Source organism: Aspergillus costaricaensis (genome assembly GCF_003184835.1).
Source record: "Aspergillus costaricaensis CBS 115574 unplaced genomic scaffold BO79scaffold_16, whole genome shotgun sequence".
Lineage (NCBI taxonomy): Eukaryota > Fungi > Ascomycota > Eurotiomycetes > Eurotiales > Aspergillaceae > Aspergillus > Aspergillus costaricensis.
The window spans coordinates 172268-198271 of record NW_020291816.1 but is presented as its reverse complement, the minus strand read 5'-3'; the positions used below and the strand labels follow the sequence as shown (position 1 = coordinate 198271).

Here is a 26004-nt window from a genome sequence, read left to right as displayed (position 1 = left end):
AGCATAAGTCTTCAGTGAGCACTACTTCCTCCATATGCTGGGTCGTGTGGAAAATAATTCCGCCCGCTGGTGGGGTCTGTTGAAGCACTGGCAGCTGCCTTCTTTTACATGTAACCAGAGCAAGTCTCATACGTGGTGCGATATTGGGAATGCCTCAGGGACTGCAACGCATTTGGCATTCATTGACACTAACTACAGCTTTGACTTGACTCTTACCAACCCCAGTCCCAATAAGGGCAGAGTACTAATCATCTGGGCTACCTGAGTTTCCGTTCGTCAGCACAACGGCGCTTGGCGAATAGACACTCAACTCACCCAATGCCACTTCATTCCTAGGCGCTGAAAGTATGTAAATAGTGCACCACGAGGCACATAGCCAGAATATGTTGATTGCCATCTCGCCGCAAACGACCCGGCAATTGGTCCCAACTCTCCGAATCCCAAGGCTTTGAGCACCCACGGTGCTAAGACCGCCAGCACCCCCAAGGCAAGAAGAATTGCAAAAACTGGGTGCTCCTTGGCAAATTCCACTGCGGCTTCCTTGGCCTTCGTCAGAGCGTCGGCGGCAGGGCCGGCCATTTCCGCTCCAGCTTTAATAGCGTCGCTGAGACCATGGAGGATAGCTTGGGCGATGGACTCGCTCCACCCGTTGGTATCGACTTGTTCTTGCAATCTTTTCTGAATGGCCTCGTGAGTCTCACCAGTCAGAAGGATGTTGACAATGTCGGACGCAACAGCGGAAGTGCGCGCATCGGTTTGGTGGACGCTGGGCGATGGTCCCCAGATGCATTCCACGATCGACTTTATGATGGTCATTTTCGGTGCAGAAGCAAACGGTTAAGGTGGGCTTTTGGTCACTGTTGGTGGACTCCAAATATACTGGAAGCAATGGTGGACGTGCAAGTGCAGTCTTCTAGAGGTAGGGGAGTTGGCGCTGTGGGTGAGAGACGGAAGTGTTAAAGATGACGGAATAATGATGTCCATTCACTGTTATATATTATGCGCTGCGAGCAGTTGCCGCAGACAAGGCACACTCCATGAACGCCCATGCAACAGATAAAATTGATCGCGTCCAATGATGCCAATGTTGACCACAGCCTTGCAGCTTAGCTTCAGTTTCCATGCATACACGTCCAAGGTTGGTTGGTCGCTCTGGTATCGCCGGTGTCGCTAGGCGCCGCAATGCTCTCCGCCAGGCATGAATTCCACGCCAACGATTTGGCGCCGAACGATAGCGCCATCCAGTGAGGATTGAGCAGCTAATAATAGCTTGGTTCAGCCACAGGCATGCCCTTCTGCTACCAACATGACCTCCCTTTATGGCTCCGGTTTGCTCGGGTCTGGTGGAAATGTTGTTCCGAATAACAATAGGCCAGGTGCTCATGGCCTCAGGACCTAGCGTCCACGTGAGGCACCCTCCTTGCCTGTATCATCATTGCTCTACGCAGTGTATCGTGCATGGTCGGTACTGCGCCGCGTTAGCTCTGGCTTTTTCAAACCCATGGTTCCTGCTCTTTGCATCCATATGTAAGTCCTCACGCATAACGGTACGGCCAGATTCCCCGGACATGATCGTCAACACTAACGACGTTAGGGCGCTAATGGTTGTTGACCGTTCTGAAACATGCCCTAAATTGGGAACACTCCGATTAAGGATACACTAAGCAGTCAAATCGCACGTTCTGTTTACCACAAGGGAACCAGAATAGAGCGCTCGTTCTCACCGGTCAGCAATAATGACGGAGACCCAGCCGCCACCGGTCCAATGCCAACATCATGGGTTCCTTTACCATGATGGGAAGTGCGGGGAACGAATATCAAGAAATCTTCAGCTATGCGCGGATCGACAGCTGTTGCGTGGAATACACAACCCCCTCACGAGTCTGACGCTGCCTGTTGCGCGTATTTTTGTGGGCTCGTTATCCTATAGCCAATTGCGTGCTCGTTAAGGTGCTACATTCCAGAATGTGGGAAGTGATATCATGCCACCCTATACCAAGAGTCGCTAGCCTTATGAGCAGAAACAGGTCCAGAGCCCCCTTCTGCGAAGTCTGTATGCCGGCTACCCGTCAACATGCCCATATGAGGAAGACCTTCCAACGCCCCGAGCCTCTTGACACGGCCAGTAGATGATAAGCTTGTGGACGATCCGTGCCCATTCTGTGATAAAGATGCTCCGTGACACGTCACGCAAAGATACTCCCGCAGCATACAACCCCAGTGTGTACTACATGCTCGGGTCATTTCCTGGCTCTTAACAACGGCTACGCACATTAGCAGGCACGCCCCGTTGCTTGGTCGTGCTTGGGGATCCTTTGCTATCCATCGCACTGACCCGCACCAGCTTCTTTAGTCCAAATAAGGGGCAAACAAGTGGGGAGGTGATCCGCGTGTTCTACTGATCATCTCCACAACCACAACTCGAGGTATGCATCCCTTGATTGATCCACAACCACCTGGTCTTTAAAACCAACCGATGGACTGAGACATCCATTGTGAGCGGTTGATATTCTCACCATGGGCGAATTCGGCATTGAAGAGCTTTCTGATCTCAACGTCCTTGCTGCCGAGCATGGACTGGAACTGACCCCAGACGGGTGTCACTTGCGCTGGGCTCGAACAAATCCCAAACATCCGCGGAACTGGCATCCAGTGCGCAAGTCCTACGATATTGTTGTGATCTCGCTTTTGGAATTCTTCACGTGAGGTTGTCTTGAGACTTCTGTGATATGTTGCTGACATCAACTGTCCAGGACATGTCTCAGTACCTCAGGAGTGAGTAGGGCTTTCCGCACATATGCACAATGTCTCACATTTGACAGGCCACAACAGCCACGGCCGCACAGGCCGAGTTCGGAACGTCAAAGACATTGACATTGTTTCTATATGTCTCAACGTGCGCTGCCAAAACTACCCAATGGCCGAGCATTAGACACTAATTGTTATAGTTATCTTCTAGGACAAGGTCTGGGGGGAATTGTATTTCCCCCTTACTCGGAATCCTTCGGTCGAAAGAAGCTCTATATTTTCAGCGCGTCTTTATACAGCGTATTCTGCCTCGTCATCGCGGCGGTCCCGTCAATTCCCTCCCTAGTCGTCGGCCGTTTCATCACCGGCTTTCTGTCAGCCATCCCTACCGTTGTGATTACCGGAAGTATCGAAGACATGTTCAATACGCATGATAGGATCTTTGTCATGTTAGTCTACGTCTCGATGGCATGCATGGGTGTTAGCGCCGGGCCTATTATAAGCTCGTATATTTCTGTTCGCTTTGGATGGTGGGAGACTTCTTAGCCTTTCGATTTGCGGGTGCTAACACTGGCACAGGAGATGGGTGTTTTACGTCGGCGCTATTGTCTCCGCCTTCCTCGCCGCGCTTCTTTTATGCATCAAAGAGTCTCGACCATCCCTCATTCTTATGCGTGAAGTCCAAACTCTCCGTAAGCTGACCGGGAACGATACGTTCAAGGCGCAAAACCCGGATTACATGCCGGATCTGCGCACCTTCCTCCATCTCGGCTTGTTGCGGCCTCTCCGTCTCTTCCTAACCGAGCCTATCGTCTTTATCGTGACAATGATATTCGGAGTGTGCGTGGCTTTGGTCTACCTCTTCACGGAAGCCCTTCCTCCGGTTTATGAGCAATTCGGCTTCAGCACGGAAGAAGCATCCCTCCCGTTTCTCGCCCTCGGACTCGGTGTTATCCCCAACGCTTTGACCCGCATCGTGGACTACCGCATAATCCGAAGACGCCAGAAGAAGTGCGGAGTCCTCAAGCCAGAACACAAGCTGACGGGGATCTACATCGGAGCACCTGTACTCGCGATCGCGCTCTGGTGGTTCGCCTGGACGATCCCTCCCCAAGTGACCAATGTCAACTGGTTTGTTTCCGTGGTGGCGCTCTTCTTTATCGGATACGCACTCAATGAGCTGGAGATCGTGGTGACGGCATACATGGCAGACAGCTATCTGAGCTACGCTGCTAGCGGCTTTGCTGCTCTCTCCATCATTCGATCCTTGCTTTCGGCTGCGTTCCCACTGTTTGGGAGTAAAATGTTCGACGCACTGGGTGCCAACGTGGCCGTTTCGATCCTGGCCGTGCTAGCAACGATATTCTGTATCGTGCCGCCACTTCTCAGTCGTTACGGAGAGCAGATGCGGATGCGGAGTGCGTTTGCCAAGTACAGTCTGCAAGTGTATGCGGAGAACGGGGTGGATCAAGACTTTCAGTAATTATGTGCAGAGGCATGACACTCAATGCGAGTGTCTAGTTGGATTCTGCACACCGGTTACTACAGTCAGTGCCATCTGGCGCTGAGAAAGAGGCGGGAATATATACCTAAGTACTATTAATTGACACGGAAAGACTAAGACTCATGATTACGACCATTTATGGGGATACTATGCTATGCTTTGGGAGGCTGGGACACGCACAGTTAGAGTATATTTGTATCATGAAGGTGCTTTTAATCAAATAAATTGTTAATTATGATGATGTTTGTAGTTTTGTGCTTTGTATAGTGTAGGTAGCAGTAGTGGTACTAGTTACTATTGGTACTAGTGGTAGAAGCGGTAGGTACCACCACGACCACCGAATATGTCCCACAACGCGAAGAGACTTCAATAGTAACTTTACACTTGATTTAGCTGATCAACCTAATTGCTAATGTCAAAAAGTACGAGTAAATAGTCTGGTACATCCCAAACAAGAATCAGGAGCCATCACATCTACGGGGCTGATCCCAAGCAGCAAATATATATATCTCTCGACTAGTAACATCATACTGCTCAGAGTAACTGCGAACTCAAGATTATTACCCATTTACCCACTCCAAACATTGTTTGGTACCAATCCAAGGTGTGCTTTATATATTTCATTCATGCTAAGGTCTGACTCCATCTTCACTGCTCAATGTTGTCTTTGACTAGTTTTTGCAGATGTTGCCCCGGGGCGTGGTAGACAGCGAGGTTGGGATCAGGGTTTCCTCGCGATGAGTGCCACTATATCTACTATATTAATATAAAGTAGTAACTAAGTACCATTTCATTACTGAAAAGGCTGGTATTCCCTGCGGAGAGAGATTGCATGATTGCTAATTACACTGAACGTAAATTGCATCTAAATATGATTTAGTAGCTGTCTATCAGCTACCGGATAACTATACAACTATAAATATGTTACACAAATGCACGCCAAACTCCGCTGTATGCGACATAACGAAATCTCCGATTCTTCTAATATATATTCATCATCACTATATTCACGTCTATCCCATGATGCTATCCCAGATTCTCCGTACCCATCCGTCCTTGGGGTTGCTCGATTCCCAAGTGGTGTACGGGGGACGACCGGTGTCCAGATCCGCCTCAATGGGCCGCACAAACTTGGTGCGGTACCACGCCTTGTGGCCAATGTACAGAATGACAAACAAAACAGGGCAGATGTAGGCTACCCAAAAGTCCGACACGTTGAAGGTCGGGATCCAAGCGGTGAAACCCTGAGTGAAAATAATCAGGATGTTGAAGAACAGGCCGTACCAGGCCAACCAGGGCTGCCAGATGGCCTTGTAGGGAAGGGTGTCGCGGGACAGACCGCGGGCCTTCATTGCCTTCATGAAGGCAATGTGACTGGCGTTGATGGACGTCCAACAGATGAATCCGGCCACACTGGAGATGTTCACCAGCCAGTTGAAGACGGTCGTGCCCGATTCCGAAACGTTCATGAAGCCCAGAAGTCCAAAGAGAGCGGTGAAAGCCACACTGACGTAGGGGACACCACGGCGAGTGACCCAACCGAAGATCGAGGGCGCGAAACCCTCCTGGGCCAGGCCAAGCAGAACGCGACTGCCACTGTAAACGTTGGAGTTGGCGGCGGACAAGACGACAGTGAGAAGAACAGCGTTGATCAAGCTAGGAAGGACCTTGACACCGGCCAAGTTGGCGGCAATGACCATGGGAGAGGCGGAAGCGTTTTCAGCTCCGCTGGCCAAGTCGGGGTTGGTGTAAGGCACGAGCAAGCCGATGAAGAAGATAGTCAAGACAAAGAAAACCAGGATACGGATGAAAGTTTTGCGGATGGCCGAGGGGACAGTCTTTTGGGGGTTCTCAGTCTCACCGGCGGCGACACCCACCAGCTCAGTGCCCTGGTAGGAGAAACCAGCTTGGATGAGCACAGCCCAGAAACCGACAAACTTGCCAACGGATTCATTGGAGGTAATCAGGTAGGGAGCGAAAGCACCCGGGTCGTGCCAGTACTTGAATCCAATGTAGCCCTGCTTGCCCACACCAGCATCGATGCAGATGGCGAAGATCATGAAGCCCAGAACGGTCAAGACCTTGGTGATAGAGAACCAGAACTCCAGCTCGCCGTAGAAACCGACGGGAAGGAAGTTGATGGCGGAGATGACGACCCAGAAGACACCGATGAAGATAGCAATAGACAGCTGATCATTCCAGTACTGAATGATCATACCCGACGCGGTCAACTCGACGGCGTATGTGGAGGCCCAGTTAAACCAGTAGATCCAACCCATGGCGAAACCCAAGCTGGGGTCGACGAGACGAGCGGCGTAGGAGGTGAAGGCACCGGGGATGGGGATATAGGTAGCCATCTCTCCCAACGAACACATGACCGAATAGACGATAGAACCGACGAAGGCGTAGGCGATAAGGGAACCTGCCGGGCCAGCTTCCGCAAGGGCCGTTCCACTGCTGATGAAAAGACCTGTACCAATAGTACCACCTTCGGGGGGTTAGTGAGTGTTCGCAGGAATGTCAATTGTCGGACCCAGGTGTTTCCCACTCACCAATGGCGATCATCTGCAAGTGACGGTTCTTCAGGTTGCGCTTGAGCTTAGTTTCTTCCTCCTCATTGTCGCTTTCGACATCCTTGGTGAGGCCATTGCGCCGGCGCTCGCGCAGGCCGGAGGGGGTGAGGGAGCGATCGGAAGGGGACTGGGAGCCATTCTCCTCGGTGATGGCACTGTCGATGGGCAGCTTCCCTTGGGAAGCGGCCTTGTTGTCCTCCATAACCGACAGGTCTTCAGGTGAGGTGGGGAAAGGTATGAGAGGAAATCAGGAAGGTGAGAAGAGAGCGCGAGGCAGCGGAGATGACAGCCTCAGCGCACGACAGCTGGGGAGGGAGTCGATGTGTCAGTCAACGTCAATGATGACCGGATTGAGTTTTGGGGAAGAGGAAAAACAGAAACAGAGACAGACATGACAAACCTTTTTCCATGTGGCCATCTTGGGGGGGGCGGCAAGATTTTCTCGTCTGGTTGTCTGGACCGAGTTTTTCCCAGATCGGGGGAGTTCGTTCCATAACGTCAGTCGCCGCGGACGAAAACTCTCCACTGTTTTGCCATGGCGTTACCTAATCACGGGCCAATCACGGGGGTGTCACGGGTTGCAAGCGGCCAGTAAGTGGATTCTAGCGGCCTTCTAGCCGGCGGGGTTACACTGGAGTGGATTAGCCCGGTTAGCGACGGACAGGTACAAATGTAGTACACTTTAATTGAAGTATTCACCATTAGACATTAGACATACCACATATTACAATAAATACAGCTCAATTCCTGGAGAACACTCAGACTGTAGCGGTTTGAGTACTCAAAGAAGGAGAGAAGATGAGAGGCAAAAGTGAAGACGGAAAAAGAAAGCGGAGAAAACTGAAGAGAAAAATCAACTCCCGGCACTAGACTGTTTCGGGCACGGCAACCGCCTTCCCGTCTGGGACAAGGATCACGTGCTTAGTGATAACTGACTCGAATATTACTCAATTCTCCCTTCATACTCGATCCTTGACTCCATACTGATCATGTTTCACCTCATACACTGTCGTCACTTGAATCCCATCGATGCCTCGCCCGACCTCCTCTCCCACTCGGTCTGACCCTCCCCGAACATCACTGACAAACTGAGATTGGCTATCTTCCAAGATAGACTCGGGTCCGGCTGGTCTCCGGTTCGCTGTTCCCGTCCCCGCTAACGGTCCCAACTTGTACCGCCCGGTTCCACTGGCCCCAGTCGATATTTCTCGCGATGAGGATGACCTCCGAAGCAGCGGCCAGATGCATGGAATGTTGACCGTGATGATGGCAATAACCTATACGGTGGTCAGAACAATAGTGGGAGTAACCTGGGAGGGAACATACGCTCTCGCGCGTTGCCCAAAGGTTGCTGGTATTAACCGATTCAATGTGCCATAGCGAAAGGACGCAGCGGAACAATGCGGCAATTATCACAAACACGCCTCCGAAAAGCAGCAGCCCGATCACCAGTTTCCTAGGGAATATGAGTGACTTGGGCTCTCACAACTGTGTCTGAGGTGGACATACCGGCGCCAAGGGAGTTGCACTTGGATCAGTAACGGCAGAGGGATTGAGAGCAGCACGATGTCCGTCCTAGATGAGGACACCATTCTGCGTTAGCAGTGGTCGAGTTGCACCGTGTATTGCGACTCACATGATGTTAGTCACCAGAATGGCAATGTAATTCGCCGAGCCCTGCGTACACGCCTCTTAAGACCCATTAGCCGACCCTAACACCAGTCGCACTATTAACTTACTGCCAGGATTTGGGTAAATCTGCCACAACTGGCTGACGGGGTTACAGTGTAGGTGGATAGTCAGGGTGGCGGCGACGTAGGTGCACAAACACAAGCCTGCCGCGACCTTGATGAACCTTTGCTGAACAAGGCCAATCCTACCTAGATTCAGTGCGGTGCAATGACTTGATATATATGAACGGGTCAACGTACGTCAGACGCTTATAGAAAAACAGCATGCAAGCCTTCAACACCCAAATCAGAGTGACGTAGGCAAACCAGCTGACAAGAAGGCATTTCGATCCAAACTGTCGCTCATGTATCTCCCACTCCTCCATGGATGCTCTCTGCTCGTCGCTGAGTCCGGCATTAGCGCCGAAGCGGACTATAAAGCAAAAACCTGTCAGTTGGCGGCCACTCTTCGGGGAGAGACGAGCTTACACACGAACTTGAACATGAAGACCTCCGTCTACATGATACGGTATGTCAACCTTTACACCCTCGTCCTCGCTAGCGAATTGTATACTTACTGCCCAAAGAACAAGAGCCACGATACTGAGGTAATCATCCCCTTGCCATTTCCTGAAGCCTACTGCTCTAGTTCGAGCGTAGAGTCGGAGCAGGATGACAAACATGCCAATGGCCATCTCCACCCATTCTTCGAAAAAACAACAACTTGCGCAGGAATCTGATTTTTGAAATCACGCCGCAACACCATGCCCTAGAGGTCTTAAACATTAATAAGTTTCTTATAATTCTTATCGCTATTAATTAATACCAATATTGATTAGTTATCTTGATAATAATATTAAAAATAACTGACTAGTCTAGTTTAGTTATTTTTATAAGAAAATCTGAATATCTCTAGAAATATACTTTAGATCTCTAATATAATGTAAATATATTATTAAAATATCTGAAAAAAAATAAGGACTTTTAAATACTAAAATTAATTATTAATTATATCAAGAATATACAGGAATTTTTAATTAATCTTCTAAAGAACCTTCCGGGACAGTCTTAATAATAAAAATATAATATTTTTTATATAAAAATCAAGATACTGCGCTAGAGTATAGAAAAATATCTTTATTTATTAAAAATTATATTAAAAAATCTATTAATCTTTTTTTTTTTTACTAATGTCTACAGTTAGACTAATATTATTATTTAAAAAGATATACTACCTGTTATCTTACTATAATTAAAATCTATATTAATAAATATATTTTTTTTTAAGCTGATAGAAAAGATATAAATTATTATTAAATTTAATAATCTGAATAGTATGGCCAGGTATTATAAATTATTCTTAAAAAATATTCTTATAAAAGCTGAGAAGATATATATTTAAATTTATTAAATTAAGATTTCTTCTCCCCTGGCTGCTGTAAAATTTGTTATAATATAATAATTTAAATTAAATAATTTAAGTTTTAATCTCTATTTTATTATAGAGATAAAAGCTGTCTATTTATATTTTATATAAATATATAGATTTTAAAAGAATACAGTTCTCTGTATTTTAATTTAAGAAATAATAATTTATAATATATAGATTAAATTAGTTAATATAATATAATTAAAGAAAATTATTAAAATTCTACTAATAAATAATATATTTTACTGGGGTAATATTTAGATTATATATATAATATAATTAATAACTTTTTTTTAAGATCTCCAGGAAAAGAAGTTATCTGCTCTAGTAATAAAATTTATTTTTTTAATTATTATAAATATAGTAATTAAATATAAGATTCTATAAGATTCAGAGCTTCTAGTTACAGTTAAGTATAATTAAATAATATAGATATATTAATATTATAATTATTAATAGTATAATTATATAAAAAGTATCTGCCTTAATAAAGGAGCCTGTATATATTATATAAAATATTATTAAATTTATAAATATTTATACAGGACCGCAGGCATTCTTAAAGAATTAAAATATATTAATTACAGAGATATATATTATATATAAAATAGAAATTATTTAATTTATAAAAAGAAAATATAGCAGATTCTGATTAGATTAATTAAGAAATTATTAGATTAATATTATTCAGTTCTGCTCTGTTTCTAAATAATATTTTTATTAATAAAAATAATATTTATAAATAAATTGATAATACAGGAAACTGCTTCCAGAAATAATAATTTTAAAAACTTTATTATATTTTTTATTAAAAAGACTAATTATAATATAAATAATCTAATACTAGCTAAGACTTATAAGACGACACAGATGGTAAGTAAAATAAGAAGAAAAAAAAAAAAAAAAAAAAAAAAAAAAAAAAAAAAAAAAGAGAAAAGAATATAAAAAATATTTAAATTATAAATATTAATATAGGGCCTTTTATAGAGGAAGAAAAAGAAATAATAGAATTTATAATTCTATAGAATATTATATTTAATTTCTAATTTAATTAGCTTATATAGATTATATAATATATTAGATTATAGATAATAAGAATAAGCAGTGTCATGTTTATATATATAAAAAAAATTCTTTATATTAATATTTTCAGTAACTCTGAACTTTTAGTTTTAATATAAACTCTTAAAGACTCTGATATATAGTTTATAAATATATAATTAAATAATATATAACTGGTAAAAAAATAGGATAATAATTTTAATATTTTATAATAAATATTATAACTCTAATCCAGGCAGGTAAAATATATTTTATTAATATTATTATTAAATAAGATATTCAGCAGCAGCTATGAATCCAGTATATTAATATATTTAAGAAAATAATATTATGTGGAGAAGATTTTTTAGTTAAAAATTCTTTTAAATAAAAGAAATATATTTATTATTATTAATAAATAAAGATTCTTTATAGATTATTTAATATAATATAAATAAGTCAAGAAATCTGGTAATAGAATACTTTTTATAAGATTTCCAGATTCTAGCTGCTGATATTATAGTAATTTAAGAATTCTAGAAGAATTCTAGTTTAAATATTATATATAATTTTACTTATAGCTATTAGCTGTTATATTTAATAATTATAATTAAAGAATAGATACAGGTGTATATATTTATATTTAGAAAAATTAATTTAAATAAATAATAATATATAGAGTATTTACAGAATATACAGGAATTCTGTTTTTATAATAAATATAAATAGATCTTGTATCTGCTGAATATATATAATAATAAAAATAGAATAATTATAAGTATTCTGATAAGCATGATTCTCTTTAATAATAAATAATTAAAAAATAAAGACTGGCTTATACTAGGTAACTTTAATTTTTATTATTTTATATAAGGCGGGGAAGCTGCTGAATCTGATTTTAAAATAGATTTTTTATTAATATTTATAAATAATATTAATCTAGATCTCTGGCTTGAACTAAATATAATTATCTAGAAATATATAAGATAATAGATTATAATTAATCTAGTCTTTAATATTTCTAAGCTTATAAATTATATAATTATTTATAAGACTATATCTATTATATATACTAATTCTAATTATCTTTTAATAATTATAATTATTAATCTAGATATATTATTAGCAAGACCAGTATTAAGGAGAAATTAGAAGGTTATAAATATAAAAAAAATATATAAATATATAAAAATAAATCTGGAAGGGGGTCTGTGGTAATACTTAAATAAAAAATTAATTTTTATATAGATTAATACTATTATTAATTATTTTATAAAAATAATATAATATATTATTATAAAATTAATTTTGTAAATTAAATTTAGTAAATAAATTAATTCCAGCTTTATTCTAAAATATTATAAGATAGTAAAAGTAATAAGAAAAGTAAGATATATATATAAAAGAAAATAAATAAAGAATAAATAATAAAAATATATAATAGTAAGAAATAAAAAGACAAGAATTATTAAAAATATAATAAAAAAAATCTATTAAAATACTATATACAGGACTACTGAAAAGAGGTCTTATAGTATATAATAAATATTCTATTAAATCAGGAATTATAATAAAGATAATAAAATTATTTTAATTTTTAAGAATCTATATAGTAATACAGAGATTATAAAATAAAAAATAAAAATTTTTAAATATATTTTCTTTCCAGAGTCTTCTAAGACTAATTTATTTAATATTAATATAATTAGAGAATCCAGGATTCTTGAATTTTTTCTAATTATAAGTTAGAAAATAAGAAATATTATTAAATATACTCCGGCAGACAAAGCATCTGGTATTAATATTATTTTAAATTATATATAGTATATACTAGTCCATGAGCCGGTAGTTATTAAAATATTAATTATAATTTTTAATATTTATATATATATAAGATATAATCTAGACTATTTCTAGTAGTTAATTATAATAGTCCTCTGTAAGGAGGGTCTCTATAATTTCTAATTATTTAAATTATATAAATTAATAATATTACTTAATATTCTGGACAAGCTTTTAGAATTAATTATTATTATATATATTATATAGGTAGTAGAGGACTATAGCCTACTTTTTTATAGATATCTAAAAAACTATAAAAGTATTTCTGTTAATTATATAATTTAGATAATTCTAGATAAAATCTATAATACTTAGAGAAGGGATTATGTTATAAATATATTATTATTAAATATATTAGAAATATATAATTATATATTATATATATATCTTTTATATAATCTTTAATAAGTAAAACTAGGTTATTTTGTTCCATGAGTAACAGTATTTTTATATAAATATATAATCTAGTTTAGAATATAGAATTATATAAGTAAGCTACTGCTAATATTAAATAGTATTTTATAAGATTTATTTATCTTGCTTATTCTATTCCTGTTATTTAATATTTTTTTACTTTATAATTACTTAAAATAGTTACTGGGAGAAGAATCCTAGATATTTAAATAGATTAATAATATAACTATATTAGCTATTTCCAGAAATTATACTATTAATAAATAATTTATTAAAAATATTTTTATTAAAACTAATATATAGTTATATTATTACGTATCTAAATTCATATCTGATAAATTTAAATTTATTTATTTTAGGAATTTTTATGTTCCTGATTCTGACCTGAATAAATTAGATAAATTATTGGAGATTAATATTTAAAAATATTATAAATAGAAAGATTATAATTATTTATTTATTATAGTTTCTGTTCTTTCTGGATCAAAGCTAATTATTATATAATTCTTAAAATTAGCCTGATATCTTGGTATTTAATTTAATAAAATTCTTTTATTTAATATTTATTAAGTTAAGACAGTTACTAAAGCCAGTAAAAATCTTAAAATCTTCTAGAATATTACAGGATTTATATAAAATATCTCTGTTATTTTTATGTACTGCATATATTATATAATTATAATTCTATAATTATTATATAAAATTATTATATAATATAATTCTGCTAGTAAGCAGATTTCTATTAAATAATAAATTTATATAAAAATAGAATTTATTAGGATTCAGAGGTATACAGTTATTTTAATTAATAAAATTTTTAAAAATATAGCAGCAGCAGTACTTGACATTAAACTTTATTTATTATTAATAAAATAATTTATATAATAAATAATTAAGGAAACTGCTCTTAGAATTTAAATAAAATTAAAAATTATCTAATTCTGTAGTCTAATATATAAGTACTAAAAAAATATATTTAAACTAAGAGATATAAGTTTATTTAAAATTTTTAAATAAATAAAATATATAGTTCTTGCCCCCACCCCCCAGCGGAAAGAGATATAAAAAATCTATAATATATTTATATTAATTTCCTAGAAACTATATATTTAATATAATATCTAATCTTATAAGGCTGTGCTTACTAGATATAACTAATTTTATTATATATAGCTAACTTCAGTTATTTTATATATAAATAATAATAACTATTACAGGGGTATTAAAGTCTCTGTAATCAGTATTTATATTAAATAGATTTAAAAAATATATTTAAATATTAAAAAAGATTTAATTATATATATAGCTGAGTTAAAGAAAGTTAAGATAATTTTTATTTTTATAAAAAATATTTTATTAAGATACAGCTCTGGAAAGGCTTATATATTTACTAATAATTAAATTATAATTTAAATAATAAAAATCTCTAGCTGTTCTTCTAGATAGCTCTTTTTAAAAATTATTTATAATAAATTTAGAGTTCTGTAAGATATAGATCTTAATTTTATAATTTATTAAATTCTTATTTATATAGAAATTAAAGAGAATGAGATTACAGATTTTAAAATAAAATAAATAATAGAATATAAAATTAGACTAGAATAATAGATAATCCAGTTTATTTTTATTATTAAAAGAACTGTTTATAGCAAGTTTCTAAATAAATAAATTAAATAATAGAAAATAGAGTATACAGTAATACCTATAAAATATCTAGTCAAAGTTTTCTTAAGAAAGAAAATACTGATATTCTATAAAAGTCTATTAAAAATATATATATTTGTAATTATACAGATATATATATAGAGAATTAATCTTATATACTTCTTCTATAAGATTAAGACACAGAAGAGTAACTAATATAATTATAAAAAAAAATTATAGATTTTTAAGTATATTCTTCTTATATATTTTTATTTTATAAAATTATATAATTAAATATTTAATAAGATCACCGCACGCACAGATCTGGGGGATAAAATAATTAATTATAATTTATTTATATTAAACCCGCAGGCGGTCTGCTATATTATTAAATTTATATTATAAATAAATCTACTCAGATAATTCAGTTAAATTAAACTTGACTTTAAAAAATTTAATCTAGACTAAAAATATATAGATTTCAGGGCCATAAAAATAAATATTAAAAATATTAAATAAAAGATTTTATATATATTTTATAAGAATCAACGAGAAAGATTATATATATTAAAAGAAATAAACAGATTAGAAGTAAAATATAGATAAAAAATAAAGAAATAATAATTTACAGGTAATTAACCAGCCAGTTATAATATTTATTTATTTTTATTATTATATAATTTTGCTTTGTATTATTTTCATTATATTTAATTATATTTAGCTGTAATAATAATTTTTCTATATTACAGAATATATTACTTCATGTATTTACTGCGAGTCTGAGAGATATAATAGTATTTAGAATTATATTCCTGCTTTAAATAGTAAAGCACCTGCATAGCTAGCATCTTACTTAACAGGCTTGATCAGGTATAAGAATATGAATTGAATTGAATTGAATTGAACCCATTCTTCGATTTCGAAGGGGAGTCTGCTCTCCTTGGTGGAGGAGCCATTTTCGATGTAGATCATGGCGTCAAAGCAATGACACTGCTTCGGTATAGAACGGAAAATAATTTGGCATACACGAGGTGTCAGGATCGCTGTGGTGATAGTATCAGTAAGATGCGTGATAGGAGTCATGTTGTGGTGATACTGGTCCTGCTAAAGGCTCGGGTTGCTTCACATGATGGGCAACAAGTGAAGACTCACGGCATTCCAAATCGTGGCAATGCCCAGCTTCACCATACAATACGGAAGCTGACGACGACTCATCTGAGTCCTGGAATACATGCACTTTTCAAATATTATCACTTCAAGACACTGTGATGCGGTGCAATTCTGCAGACACTTTACCCATTTTACCTAACCAACCGGTCTACAATGGACCTACAATGTGTTTGCGACTCAACCACTATGCATGCCTTGATCCCAGCCCCTTCTTTGCAAGCAAAATGCATGAAGCAGGTCACCAGTGTAACTGGCTGTAGCTTATTCAAGCTTGAATGGCCATTCCGCTATATATTGAAGAACACAGCGGTAAGTCATCAAGAACAAGAACTTGATTGTGAATCTTGATCCAAGACATTGAATGCCACATTCCATCATCATGCAACTCAAACTTCTAAACCAAGCAAGGCTGGGTTGTGTAGCATCACCCTTGCACCATTGGCTGCTGGCTGGTGAGACATGCATCGGAACTAAAGTTCGGTTCCCCGCAAGATCCAGTTCGCTTAGATGCTGTTTGGCTTAGTTTGCTACCCGGCCAACCCGATCAGCCGGACCAGGGATCGATTGTTCCCAAGATTGAGTCTATCGATAATCTTTTCTCCTGAACTATGCTGTTGTCCTACTGTTGTCCTACTACTATGTAGTTTAGAATATACCCCCTTTCTCTCCAAACCTAACAATTCTTTGGTAAATGGATCCGGCCAATGCCATTACTTATTACTCTTACTACACATACATTGCAATCAACTCAAATCATCTGCAAGTGAATCAATGCAGTCCCTCCTGCATCAACCACATTCATCCATACATCCAGAACCAATGCAAATCAACTCGCCACTTATGATCGGCGGGGCCCCAAATGATCTTAAAATAGCTCCCCCCTCCAGATACACCTGCATATAAAGATCCATCTCCCTCCCTTCCCCTCTACCTTCAACATTTTCCTGAATAGTAGTATATCATCACCCAGAGTCAACTCCACAATTCTATTCTCAATAAACCCACCAAAATGAAACTCCTCTACCTCGCCACCACCCTCACCTCCCTCATCGCAACCGTCTCCGCCTCCGCCTCCCTACCATCCACATACACCCTCGTCGCAGACGGAGGCTGGACAGTCGTTACTGATGGAAGTATGTATACCACCAGCCCAATCACCCACATTACTACACAAATCACATACTAAATATCAATTTGTAATAGCACACTTATACATCGGAACCGGCGACATAAAACACTACCCCATTCTCATCCGTACGCCTCTCCCATCCCCTTCCCCAACCCCCCAATCACACACTAACCCAAACTCTATCTATAATACAGTAAAAGGCGGCTCCAACAACACCATGATCACCGGCCACAAGCAATACGACACCACTACAGGCATTCAACATCTCTACGTCAAAGAGGACGAAACAGCACCGATTGCCCTGACTGAGCCGAATGGCGCTGCTCCCGCCGGGGCAAGCGTGACTGGGTTCGATGTGGACGAAGGGAATTATCTGCTTCTTGATGGGGTGGAAGCGTGGGGTGTGGAGCCGAGTGAGGGGCAGATTAGGAGGATTTATTGGCTTGGTGGGGAGGATGTTCGTGAGGATTATAAGGGGATTGGGTTGTGGGTTAAGGAGTGTAGGGGGTGTTAAGATTGTTGATCTGGTGTGGGATGGATGGTAATGTATGTATGTAATTTAATCTGATATCAGACCGTCATGAATCGTGAACATCGGCTAGTAAACGTAAACAAAATCCTCGTTCTTCCCATCCGTCAAATCCAATAGTCCATTTGCCCCTACATGCGCCTGTCCCTCCTCGCCGTTTGCTTCCAGCGTCTGCTCGATCGCCATCATTCGATCGCTCTGCATCGACACATCCACTACCTTGGCTGGCTTGCCGTTCCGTACGCGCCGCTTCTCTTGCATCTTGTTCAGTACCCATAGATCGGCCCACTGGAGCAGGAACACTGCGATCAAGGCGACGAAGATCCCCACGCATGCCCGCAATCCGGGCTTGTATGCTGGCGCATCTTTCTCGTTGAATAGCAGAGGACCGATGATGTTTCCTGCCGATACGGCAGCATTGTATAAGGACATGTTGGCGGATTTCTTCGTCGTGCCGGCTGTGTTTGCGACAATCCAGCTGACTATTAGAGGGTTCCCGCCGAATAAAAAGGCAATGAGGTAGTATCCTGCCATGAGGGCGCCGTTGGTGGAGCTGTTCCGCGGCACGGCATATAGGATGGCTAGGCCCGCAACGACAGGGAGCATTAGCACCGCCAGGATGATGCCCTTCAGACGCGCCTTTTGGGCGAGGTAGCTGGCCACTAGGATGACGATGACTTGCACGGCGCCGAAGGGCATGTTCAGCAGGGTAGTGGTGTATGTGTCGTAGCCGAGACCTTGGAGGATTAACGGCCCGAAGACGTTCGACACGGAGGCACCGATGTTCAGGAGGAGGGCCATGCTGATCCACAGGTAGGTTTTGGGCTCGAGGACAGCTTCATAGACGTGGCCGAGCTTGAATTCGCGTGATCCCGTGCCCGTCTGGTTTGCTCGCAGACGTTCCATCGCCTGGAGCTTCTCTTCTTCGGTGAGGAAGCGCGCCGACGGGATGTCGTTGTCGAGGCGCCAGTAGACGAATGGGCTGGAGATGACGGTGATCAGACCGACAACGAGAAAGATGCTAGTGAGGTTAGTTTGCGGATAGTTATCTAGTGGGTGGAAGGGGGCTCACATTTGCCACTCTTTCATTACTCCCGACTTGATGTGTCCGAGGCCGAATGATAGCACCGCTGCGATGATGGTCGCCACGCCGTTCGTGCCATACCATGCCGCTACGCGGATTGGTTGCTCAGCACGACGATACCACTGGCTGGTGAGGAGACTAAATAGTGGGAGGCAGCCAGCCTCGAACAGGCCGAGGAAGAAGCGGGTGGCCATTAGCCCGCCAAAGTTGCTGCATGCTGCCATGCAGGTCTGCGCGATGCCCCATCCAAGCACTAATGTAGGCATCAGGATGCGAGGCGGAACAGTCACGATCAGCCAGGAGGAGAAGGGCTGCCATGCGAGCTGCGCGATCGGGGCGATTGAACCGACCAGCGAGTACTGGTTCCCGGTGAGATGAGTGTCCTCTTCCAGGCCATATGTCGCACCAAAGCCTAACACTGACTTGTCAAGAATCTGCAGGAAGTACACCCAGATCAATATCACTAGGATCGTTCGATCTGTTTTGCGAGCGATCCGCTTGCTATCCTCCTCTGTCACCAGGACTGGAGTATGCGGAAGCCCATCGATAGTAGTTGGTTTGGCCACGTCCACACCTTCATCGTGAATCACGGCTGGCTTGTCAGGCTCCATTTCAGGAAGATGTTTGATTGTTGGCTAGAAAGTGTTCAAAGCAGGTTGAGCAAGGCAGCTCTCCAATATAATAACCCGTTCCTCAACCAACACCCCCACGCTTTCCGCTTGGCCAACCCGCATGTGTTTTAAGCTTCAAGCTCGAGACTAACGGGGCGACACTAAAACACGGGGTAGCGGCCATCCCCCGCAATTGATCCCCGCAAAGTGACCCCCACGTTTGATGGGGATGGCACATGCCGAGGACTGCATTCAATCCTGGGCCGGGGAGAACAACATGCCATCACCGCAAAGCCGTGCCGGTCTAGGTTTAGAGGTTAGCCATGACTGGCGGTCATCTGTCCATGGCGTAACTCAAAAGTGAGGCGACGCGCCGGCTGCGAGTGTAACTGGCCAGTCAATACCCGATCCCTGCACGCAAATTAGCCGTATTGCCTTGATGTGTTGACATCATCCCGCTATCGCGCCGTGGAAGTCGTCCATCGGATACGAATCGGGTTGAACCGCTCCCAGAAGCTGAGGAGCCAAGCGCGGCCAGCTCAGCTTTGCCTACAGCTCTCGTGGGGGTCAGATAAGACCAGATACTAAACTAGAAGAGTCGCCACGCATGATATACTGCTCATGACGTCGCAGCATTTCCCGTATCTCATACAAGCCCCCTTCTCCAGCTGCGTTGATAAGGTTCTCATTGGCATACTCTAGTCGATATTCCGTAGCTTCCTGTCCGCCTATTCGCCATTCAGGCAGCTTGCTGGAACGTCGGATGCCATGCACCACCGCTTCCACCGTCCGTGCGTCCCAAATCCCATCGCGGTGTGGCAGCCTTTTGTGTCGCAGTAGTGAGAGTGCAGTGTCTACTATACTGGGAAGATTGCTTTTCATACAGATATAGTAAAGCGCTGCGACGAGCTGGGTACTCGATGTGAACGATCTCTGCGCAATGGTGCCCTGTGTGGAGGAATAACCCGACATACTTTCCAAAATGGCCGATATATCTTGTAAGCATTTCCGCAGTGAGTCACTGTTTGTAAACTGCAGGGACGGAACATCCTCAGCCACGATAGTGCGGAACATCCGAGCTTGCAGTCGAAGGAGCAGACAATTTGCCGTGCTCGGGCCAGAAAGGTGGGTCGAATACGCGCTCACAGTCTTTATATATCTCGTCAATTGGTCATATAAGTGATGTCGCTCTACAAGGATGTCGGCTGGTAGAAGCTGCAGGACTTTCTTCTTATATGGGTAGGAAGACGCAAGATGGTGCAACATCCAATTTTGCAACTTGGTGAGTGCCATTTGTGCATCCGCCAGGGTGGAGCTGTCTAGGATGAGCGGGACAAGCCCGGACTGTTCTAATGGCGAGACCAGAGACAATATGGGCCGCCGGCTTGGATTGTATGTGCTTGCTTGAATGTCCAGGCTGGCGAACAATACTGTTAAACGTGGAAGAATGGCATCTGTGGCATTCTGCACGGGCGCGGTAGCCTGACTCCGTTTCAGCAGAATTAGCCCTTGATCGAGGTGTCGAATCGCCTGTACCGCATTGCCTAGAAGAGCCTCAAAGGTGTAAAACACCACGCTGCAGATCAAAGCAACTTCAGTTGATGCGTCCGGCGAGCAAAGATGCATCCTTAGCTGTTTGTGGGATCTGGCGATTAGTTGCAGATGCTGCAGCGATGGACGGTCGGACTCTGGCCTGGCATCATCTTTGAACTTATAGTCCCGATATATAGCACTCAGTGTGACAAGTGCGTTGCGAATCACAGGTTGATGGTGACATCTTTGCAACACGAGTCGACTCCAGAAGTCCGCGTCGGAGAAGCTCGAAAGACTCAAAGCGGCCTCGACGCAGTAGAAATGGAGGAGCTGGCGATCCAATCTACTGCCTGGAACTTTGAACGGAATATCGTATGCTTTGATTGTATCCACAACATTGGTAGATTCAAGCGATGTGTATCCCCCACATGTGCGATTTGATCGCACGCACCGTATACAACGAGGTTTGGTTTCGTCACATTTGATGCGACGGGTCCTGATGGGTTAGACACATGTCCGATGCAAAGTATGTTTACTTACTTGCAGGTAATACATCCCGTGCGGGACTTTGGGGTGCTTTTTCTGGTCGCTTTCATGATGGTCGAGGATTCGTGTTCTGTTCAGGCTTGATGGAGTGCGAAATGGCATCCCGATCGGAGTCAGCACTAACCAGACTGGGAAGGTGAAATTGCTGCCTGCAGGCATCATATCATTCACAGCTAGCCTCTTCACTTGTTTTCATATACTATAATATTAATTTGATATTCACATCCTTCGTTTGGTCCGGAATTTCAGTGGTGTACAGGGTATTCACCATCCCCAAATATGGAAGTGCATCATATAACGATACCCTATCCGCTTTGCACCTTCCATTGTGGCAAACTGACGGATTCTCCCTGTCGAGAAAGAATCGCTCGAATATCACGGCAAGAAAAAGTTCGTTCACAACACAGCATCGATTGATTCATTCTTCCTCGTACTTACGGCACGACTGTCAACATGCCTCCTTTCCCATTATTATTCCATTCTCCTAACAATTGGACATCGAACCAACTTGAGGATTTGAGACTAGTACGGCATTTTAACGCCTCTCTCGACGAAATACTTGGAGATGATTATCTTCCCAAGGATGGAGATGAAGGTTGGACTTGTACACTTTCGTTCATAGTTGTCTTGGAGATGCTCACATATGGCAGAATTCGAATCGCTCGCCATGGAATTTGCCGAACCGACAGAAAACGAGTTAAAGAATCTTTGGCGAACAGCAACACGTGCCCGATACAGGCGCAACATTTTCCTGCCAGTTTTTCGACCTCTATGCGAGATGCTCAATTCCGATGTTTTCTTCGACGCGTCCAAGCAAGCCGTATTTAGCTTCATGGAGATCATCTTGCGCCACGTGCACCTGGACAAACCTCTGTAAGTAACTGGTTACTCTCGCCTCCACCTGGTGAAACTAAGATGATCAAGGCAATCTTCACGTATCCATACCATGAGCTTTGAAGTCACAGGTATTCGAGGCGAAGTTGAGTGTGAAGGGGTGCTACTCGATTGTTCTATGCCACATTCTCCATTGGTAGTATTTTCGGTCAGTCTCGCTCCGTCCTAAGCGTGCGACATGCACTGACACGTCTTGACAGGTTGCCAAAGATGGTGACTACAACTTCAAAGGCCAAGTAGCACAGTTGTTACTGCAAAAGGTGGTGGCATACCAAAGGAACCTGTGTCGTAGAGCCTTTGTTATCTTTATGGATAGCACAAATCTTCAGCTTACTATGGCAGACCCACCCCGCGAATACTTAGACGCTCTCTTGCATGGAGAGCGCCCAGACAAGCGCCTCCATCTATATCACTCGGAGTTTTACAATCTTTGCAATCGCCGTCGACGGAAGGAGGCATTGAGGGTTATGCTCGGTCTTGTCAGGCTACTTGATGCAGATGGACTGACAAGAAGGTTGCCTTGAGGTTTTCCTTCCTTAGTCTCGATGCCGAAGGTAATAATTGTTATTCTAGTCTGGATTAGTGTGTTTAGGAATTCACCTCTTGCTTGATCATATAATCCACACGTTCTGGCGTATTTCCCTGACAGGAGACTAACCCGACCGCTATCAGCCACCTATGCCCACCCAGTGGCGGAAATTCAAGTAGTTTTTTTGGGCAAGATTATGTGGAGAAGTGCAAAGTACAAATGCATTCAACTCTCTTTGGTATGCGGTAAAGTCGGCAATGATTGTCCAGGCATCATGCGCCAACTTTGCCCGATGGCGCTAAGCCCTGCCATCGACAGCACTCTGACTCGTATGGTAAGGTCCTTCTGATGTGACATAATATGGCCGACGAACTAAATAAATACGTTTCCCTGACCCCGCAACCATGGCTTTCTTCCAAACTTTCTGGTCTCCTTCAGTCTTACCAAGCGTTCCCCTGAGCAAGATTCCCAGTTCCTCTTTCAACCAAACTTTTATGTGTACCATGTGTCCCAAATCTAATTACACAACCCCAAAATGGTGGAAAGAGGCGGTGGTGTATCAAGTGTATCCCGCAAGCTTCAACTGTGGTAAACCTACAAGCAAAACCAATGGATGGGGTGACGTGACCGGTATTATTGATAAGGTTCCTTATTTGAAGAGCCTGGGTGTTGATATTGTATGGCTCAGTCCGAGTGAGTTGAATCAGTTCTGTCTTGAGCGCAGCTATCATATGAAGAACAAATGCCTGACATTTTCTCATACAGTCTATACGTCCCCACATGTCGACATGGGCTACGATATCGCAGACTACAAATCCATCGATCCGCGGTATGGTACCTTATCGGACGTTGACCTGTTGGTAAAGGCGTTGAGGGATCATGCTATGAATCTCATGATGGATCTTGTGGTTAATCATACGTCCGATCAGCACTCTTGGTTTATTGAGTCTGCGAGCTCCAAAGACTCCCCTAAGCGTGATTGGTATATTTGGAGGCCGGCCAAGGGATTCGACAATGACGGGAACCCAATCCCTCCGAACAACTGGGCGCAGATTTTGGGCGATGCACTCAGTGCTTGGACTTGGCATGAGGAAACTCAAGAGTTTTATTTGACTTTGCACACGTCTGCGCAAGTCGAGCTCAATTGGGAGAATCCAGTGGTCGTTGCTGCGGTTTATGATGTGAGTCTCGCTGGGGTCCAGGGCTCGATTAATCTTCAAGACCTGCGTCTTTGAGCGAGTGGTGTTACTGATCGGTAATACAGGTCATGGAGTTTTGGCTGCGTCGTGGGGTTTGCGGGTTCCGCATGGATGTCATCAACCTCATTTCAAAGGACCAGTCTTTCCCAGATGCCCCTATCATTGATCCAGCCTCTAAATACCAGCCTGGCGAGCATTTCTACACAAACGGGCCAAGATTCCACGAATTTATGCACGGCATCTACGACAATGTATTATCCAAGTACGACACCATCACTGTGGGAGAAACGCCATACGTCACCGACATCGAGGAAATCATCAAGACGGTGGGCTCCACAGCAAAAGAGCTTAATATGGCGTTCAACTTCGATCACATGGAAATTGAAGATATAAAAACCAAGGGAGATTCCAAGTGGAGCCTGCGCGACTGGAAGTTGACCGAGTTGAAAGGCATTTTGTCCGGATGGCAGAAACGAATGAAAGAGTGGGACGGCTGGAACGCCATCTTCCTGGAATGCCACGATCAGGCGCGGTCAGTATCGCGATACACCAATGATTCGGATGAGTTCAGAGAGAGTGGAGCCAAGCTCCTAGCGCTTCTGGAGACAACGCTAGGTGGGACCATGTTCCTTTATCAGGGCCAGGAGATTGGTATGCGCAATTTTCCCCTCGAGTGGGATCCAGACACCGAGTACAAGGATGTTGAGTCGGTCAACTTCTGGAACAAATCCAAAGAGCTCTACCCTGTTGGGACCGAAGGCCTGGCTAAGGCTAGGACGCTCTTGCAGAGAAAGGCGAGAGACCACGCCCGCACCCCGATGCAATGGAGTGCTGCCCCGCATGCAGGCTTCACAGTCCCTGATGCAACACCTTGGATGAGAGTAAATGATGATTATAAGACTGTTAATGTGGAGACACAGATGTCTTTTCCCAGCAAAGGTGAAATATCCGTTTGGCAGTACTGGCAGCAGGCGATACAGCATCGAAAGCTATACAAGGATGCGTTCGTTTACGGCGGCTTTGAAGATCTGGACTATCATAACGAAAAGGTCTTCGCGTACTTGAGGACTAGTGCAGATGGAAAAGAGAGCTGGCTTGTTGCCATGAACTGGACAGCGTCTGCAGTCGAATGGACGGTTCCTTCCGACATCCACGTCACACACTGGGTCTCATCAACGCTCCAGACTGCCCCGCCCGTGGCAAACAAGACAGCGATCACGCTCCGCGCCTTTGAAGGGGTTCTTGGGTGTTGTGATTAGCATGTTGCATGGTATCACTGCTAGTGTTACGTTGTGTCGAGATCTGTTGACTTTGGCCGCCCACAAATTACGGTTTCACGCTAGTCCTCTTTGGCAAGTTAATAGCCGCGCTCCAGGTATAGGGCAAAGGATCAACGCCTGACGATCAGTTATTCTTATCTTGCTACAAGGCCATCAGTGGGTACAATAACAGTAATAGGAAAACTGTAATCATTGCCTGGAAGTCCAGCTTATGTACATGAAATGACGCAACGACGGTAAGACCAAGCAATGCCATCCTTCTTGTCCGAACCAGGCAAATTGTTTATCCTCCTTTATTCGAGGACACACTCTATAATCACCTGTTCAGCTCTAGTCTTATCAGTAGAATATCAAGCTAATTACCCTTCTGGTACATCAGTATCCTGTCATACTGCATCAAACATCTGCAGCTGAGACAACACATTATCTAAACGCCACAGCCCCTCATCGCCAGCCCTATAAGTCACACAACGACCAGGCTTAGATCCCATTGACTAAATCCTGTCCATAGGCACCATCAGAAACAGCTATTCAACTGTTATTCTACACATTTAGCGACCACTACGATGGAACCTTCAACAGAAAAGAACCTTGCTCTAATCGAAACCGCCAAGTCCCTAGCGAACACGCATTGG

At 42.0% G+C, this 26004-nt stretch overlaps 9 protein-coding genes across 9 annotated transcripts; 4 read left to right on the top strand and 5 right to left on the bottom strand.

Moving 5' to 3' along the window:
- Window positions 1–192: 192 nt before the first annotated feature.
- On the bottom strand, window positions 193–816 carry BO79DRAFT_255192 (uncharacterized protein; the record flags this gene model as incomplete). The annotated part of the gene is made up of 2 exons (XM_025686116.1): window positions 193–261; window positions 316–816. The coding sequence occupies 2 exons, from the start codon at window positions 814–816 to the stop codon at window positions 193–195; spliced, it is 570 nt and encodes a 189-aa protein (XP_025539364.1).
- Window positions 817–2517: 1701 nt separating this feature from the next.
- On the top strand, window positions 2518–4234 carry BO79DRAFT_265774 (MFS general substrate transporter; the record flags this gene model as incomplete). Its single annotated transcript, XM_025686906.1, has 5 exons — window positions 2518–2702; window positions 2754–2775; window positions 2847–2896; window positions 2949–3278; window positions 3328–4234. The coding sequence occupies 5 exons, from the start codon at window positions 2518–2520 to the stop codon at window positions 4229–4231; spliced, it is 1491 nt and encodes a 496-aa protein (XP_025539363.1).
- A 941-nt stretch (window positions 4235–5175) lies between these two features.
- Window positions 5176–7160, bottom strand: BO79DRAFT_195052 (amino acid permease). The gene is made up of 2 exons (XM_025681103.1): window positions 6805–7160; window positions 5176–6740 (listed from the first exon to the last, which is right to left on the bottom strand). Exons 1-2 carry the CDS (start codon window positions 7025–7027, stop codon window positions 5266–5268), a joined length of 1698 nt encoding a protein of 565 aa, XP_025539362.1. The 5' UTR covers window positions 7028–7160; the 3' UTR covers window positions 5176–5265.
- A 624-nt stretch (window positions 7161–7784) lies between these two features.
- BO79DRAFT_195050 (uncharacterized protein) lies at window positions 7785–9190 on the bottom strand (the record flags this gene model as incomplete). The annotated part of the gene is made up of 8 exons (XM_025681102.1): window positions 7785–8102; window positions 8152–8281; window positions 8335–8400; window positions 8462–8516; window positions 8565–8701; window positions 8757–8928; window positions 8985–9012; window positions 9074–9190. The coding sequence occupies 8 exons, from the start codon at window positions 9188–9190 to the stop codon at window positions 7785–7787; spliced, it is 1023 nt and encodes a 340-aa protein (XP_025539361.1).
- Window positions 9191–16995: 7805 nt separating this feature from the next.
- On the top strand, window positions 16996–17678 carry BO79DRAFT_287595 (uncharacterized protein; the record flags this gene model as incomplete). Its single annotated transcript, XM_025688604.1, has 3 exons — window positions 16996–17168; window positions 17239–17289; window positions 17359–17678. Exons 1-3 carry the CDS (start codon window positions 17045–17047, stop codon window positions 17676–17678), a joined length of 495 nt encoding a protein of 164 aa, XP_025539360.1. The 5' UTR covers window positions 16996–17044.
- A 43-nt stretch (window positions 17679–17721) lies between these two features.
- On the bottom strand, window positions 17722–19413 carry BO79DRAFT_173308 (putative MFS transporter). The gene is made up of 2 exons (XM_025679676.1): window positions 18766–19413; window positions 17722–18714 (listed from the first exon to the last, which is right to left on the bottom strand). Exons 1-2 carry the CDS (start codon window positions 19386–19388, stop codon window positions 17763–17765), a joined length of 1575 nt encoding a protein of 524 aa, XP_025539359.1. The 5' UTR covers window positions 19389–19413; the 3' UTR covers window positions 17722–17762.
- A 542-nt stretch (window positions 19414–19955) lies between these two features.
- BO79DRAFT_237756 (Zn(II)2Cys6 transcription factor) lies at window positions 19956–21517 on the bottom strand (the record flags this gene model as incomplete). Its single annotated transcript, XM_025684734.1, has 2 exons — window positions 19956–21417; window positions 21462–21517. The coding sequence occupies 2 exons, from the start codon at window positions 21515–21517 to the stop codon at window positions 19956–19958; spliced, it is 1518 nt and encodes a 505-aa protein (XP_025539358.1).
- Window positions 21518–21724: 207 nt separating this feature from the next.
- BO79DRAFT_265763 (uncharacterized protein) lies at window positions 21725–22885 on the top strand (the record flags this gene model as incomplete). Its single annotated transcript, XM_025686905.1, has 4 exons — window positions 21725–22062; window positions 22118–22340; window positions 22392–22509; window positions 22562–22885. Exons 1-4 carry the CDS (start codon window positions 21921–21923, stop codon window positions 22883–22885), a joined length of 807 nt encoding a protein of 268 aa, XP_025539357.1. The 5' UTR covers window positions 21725–21920.
- Window positions 22886–23344: 459 nt separating this feature from the next.
- BO79DRAFT_173302 (glycoside hydrolase family 13 protein) lies at window positions 23345–25342 on the top strand (the record flags this gene model as incomplete). Its single annotated transcript, XM_025679675.1, has 3 exons — window positions 23345–23583; window positions 23656–24071; window positions 24155–25342. Coding segments are annotated over exons 1-3 (1803 nt in total), but the record flags the coding sequence as incomplete, so codon positions are not given.
- Window positions 25343–26004: the final 662 nt, after the last annotated feature.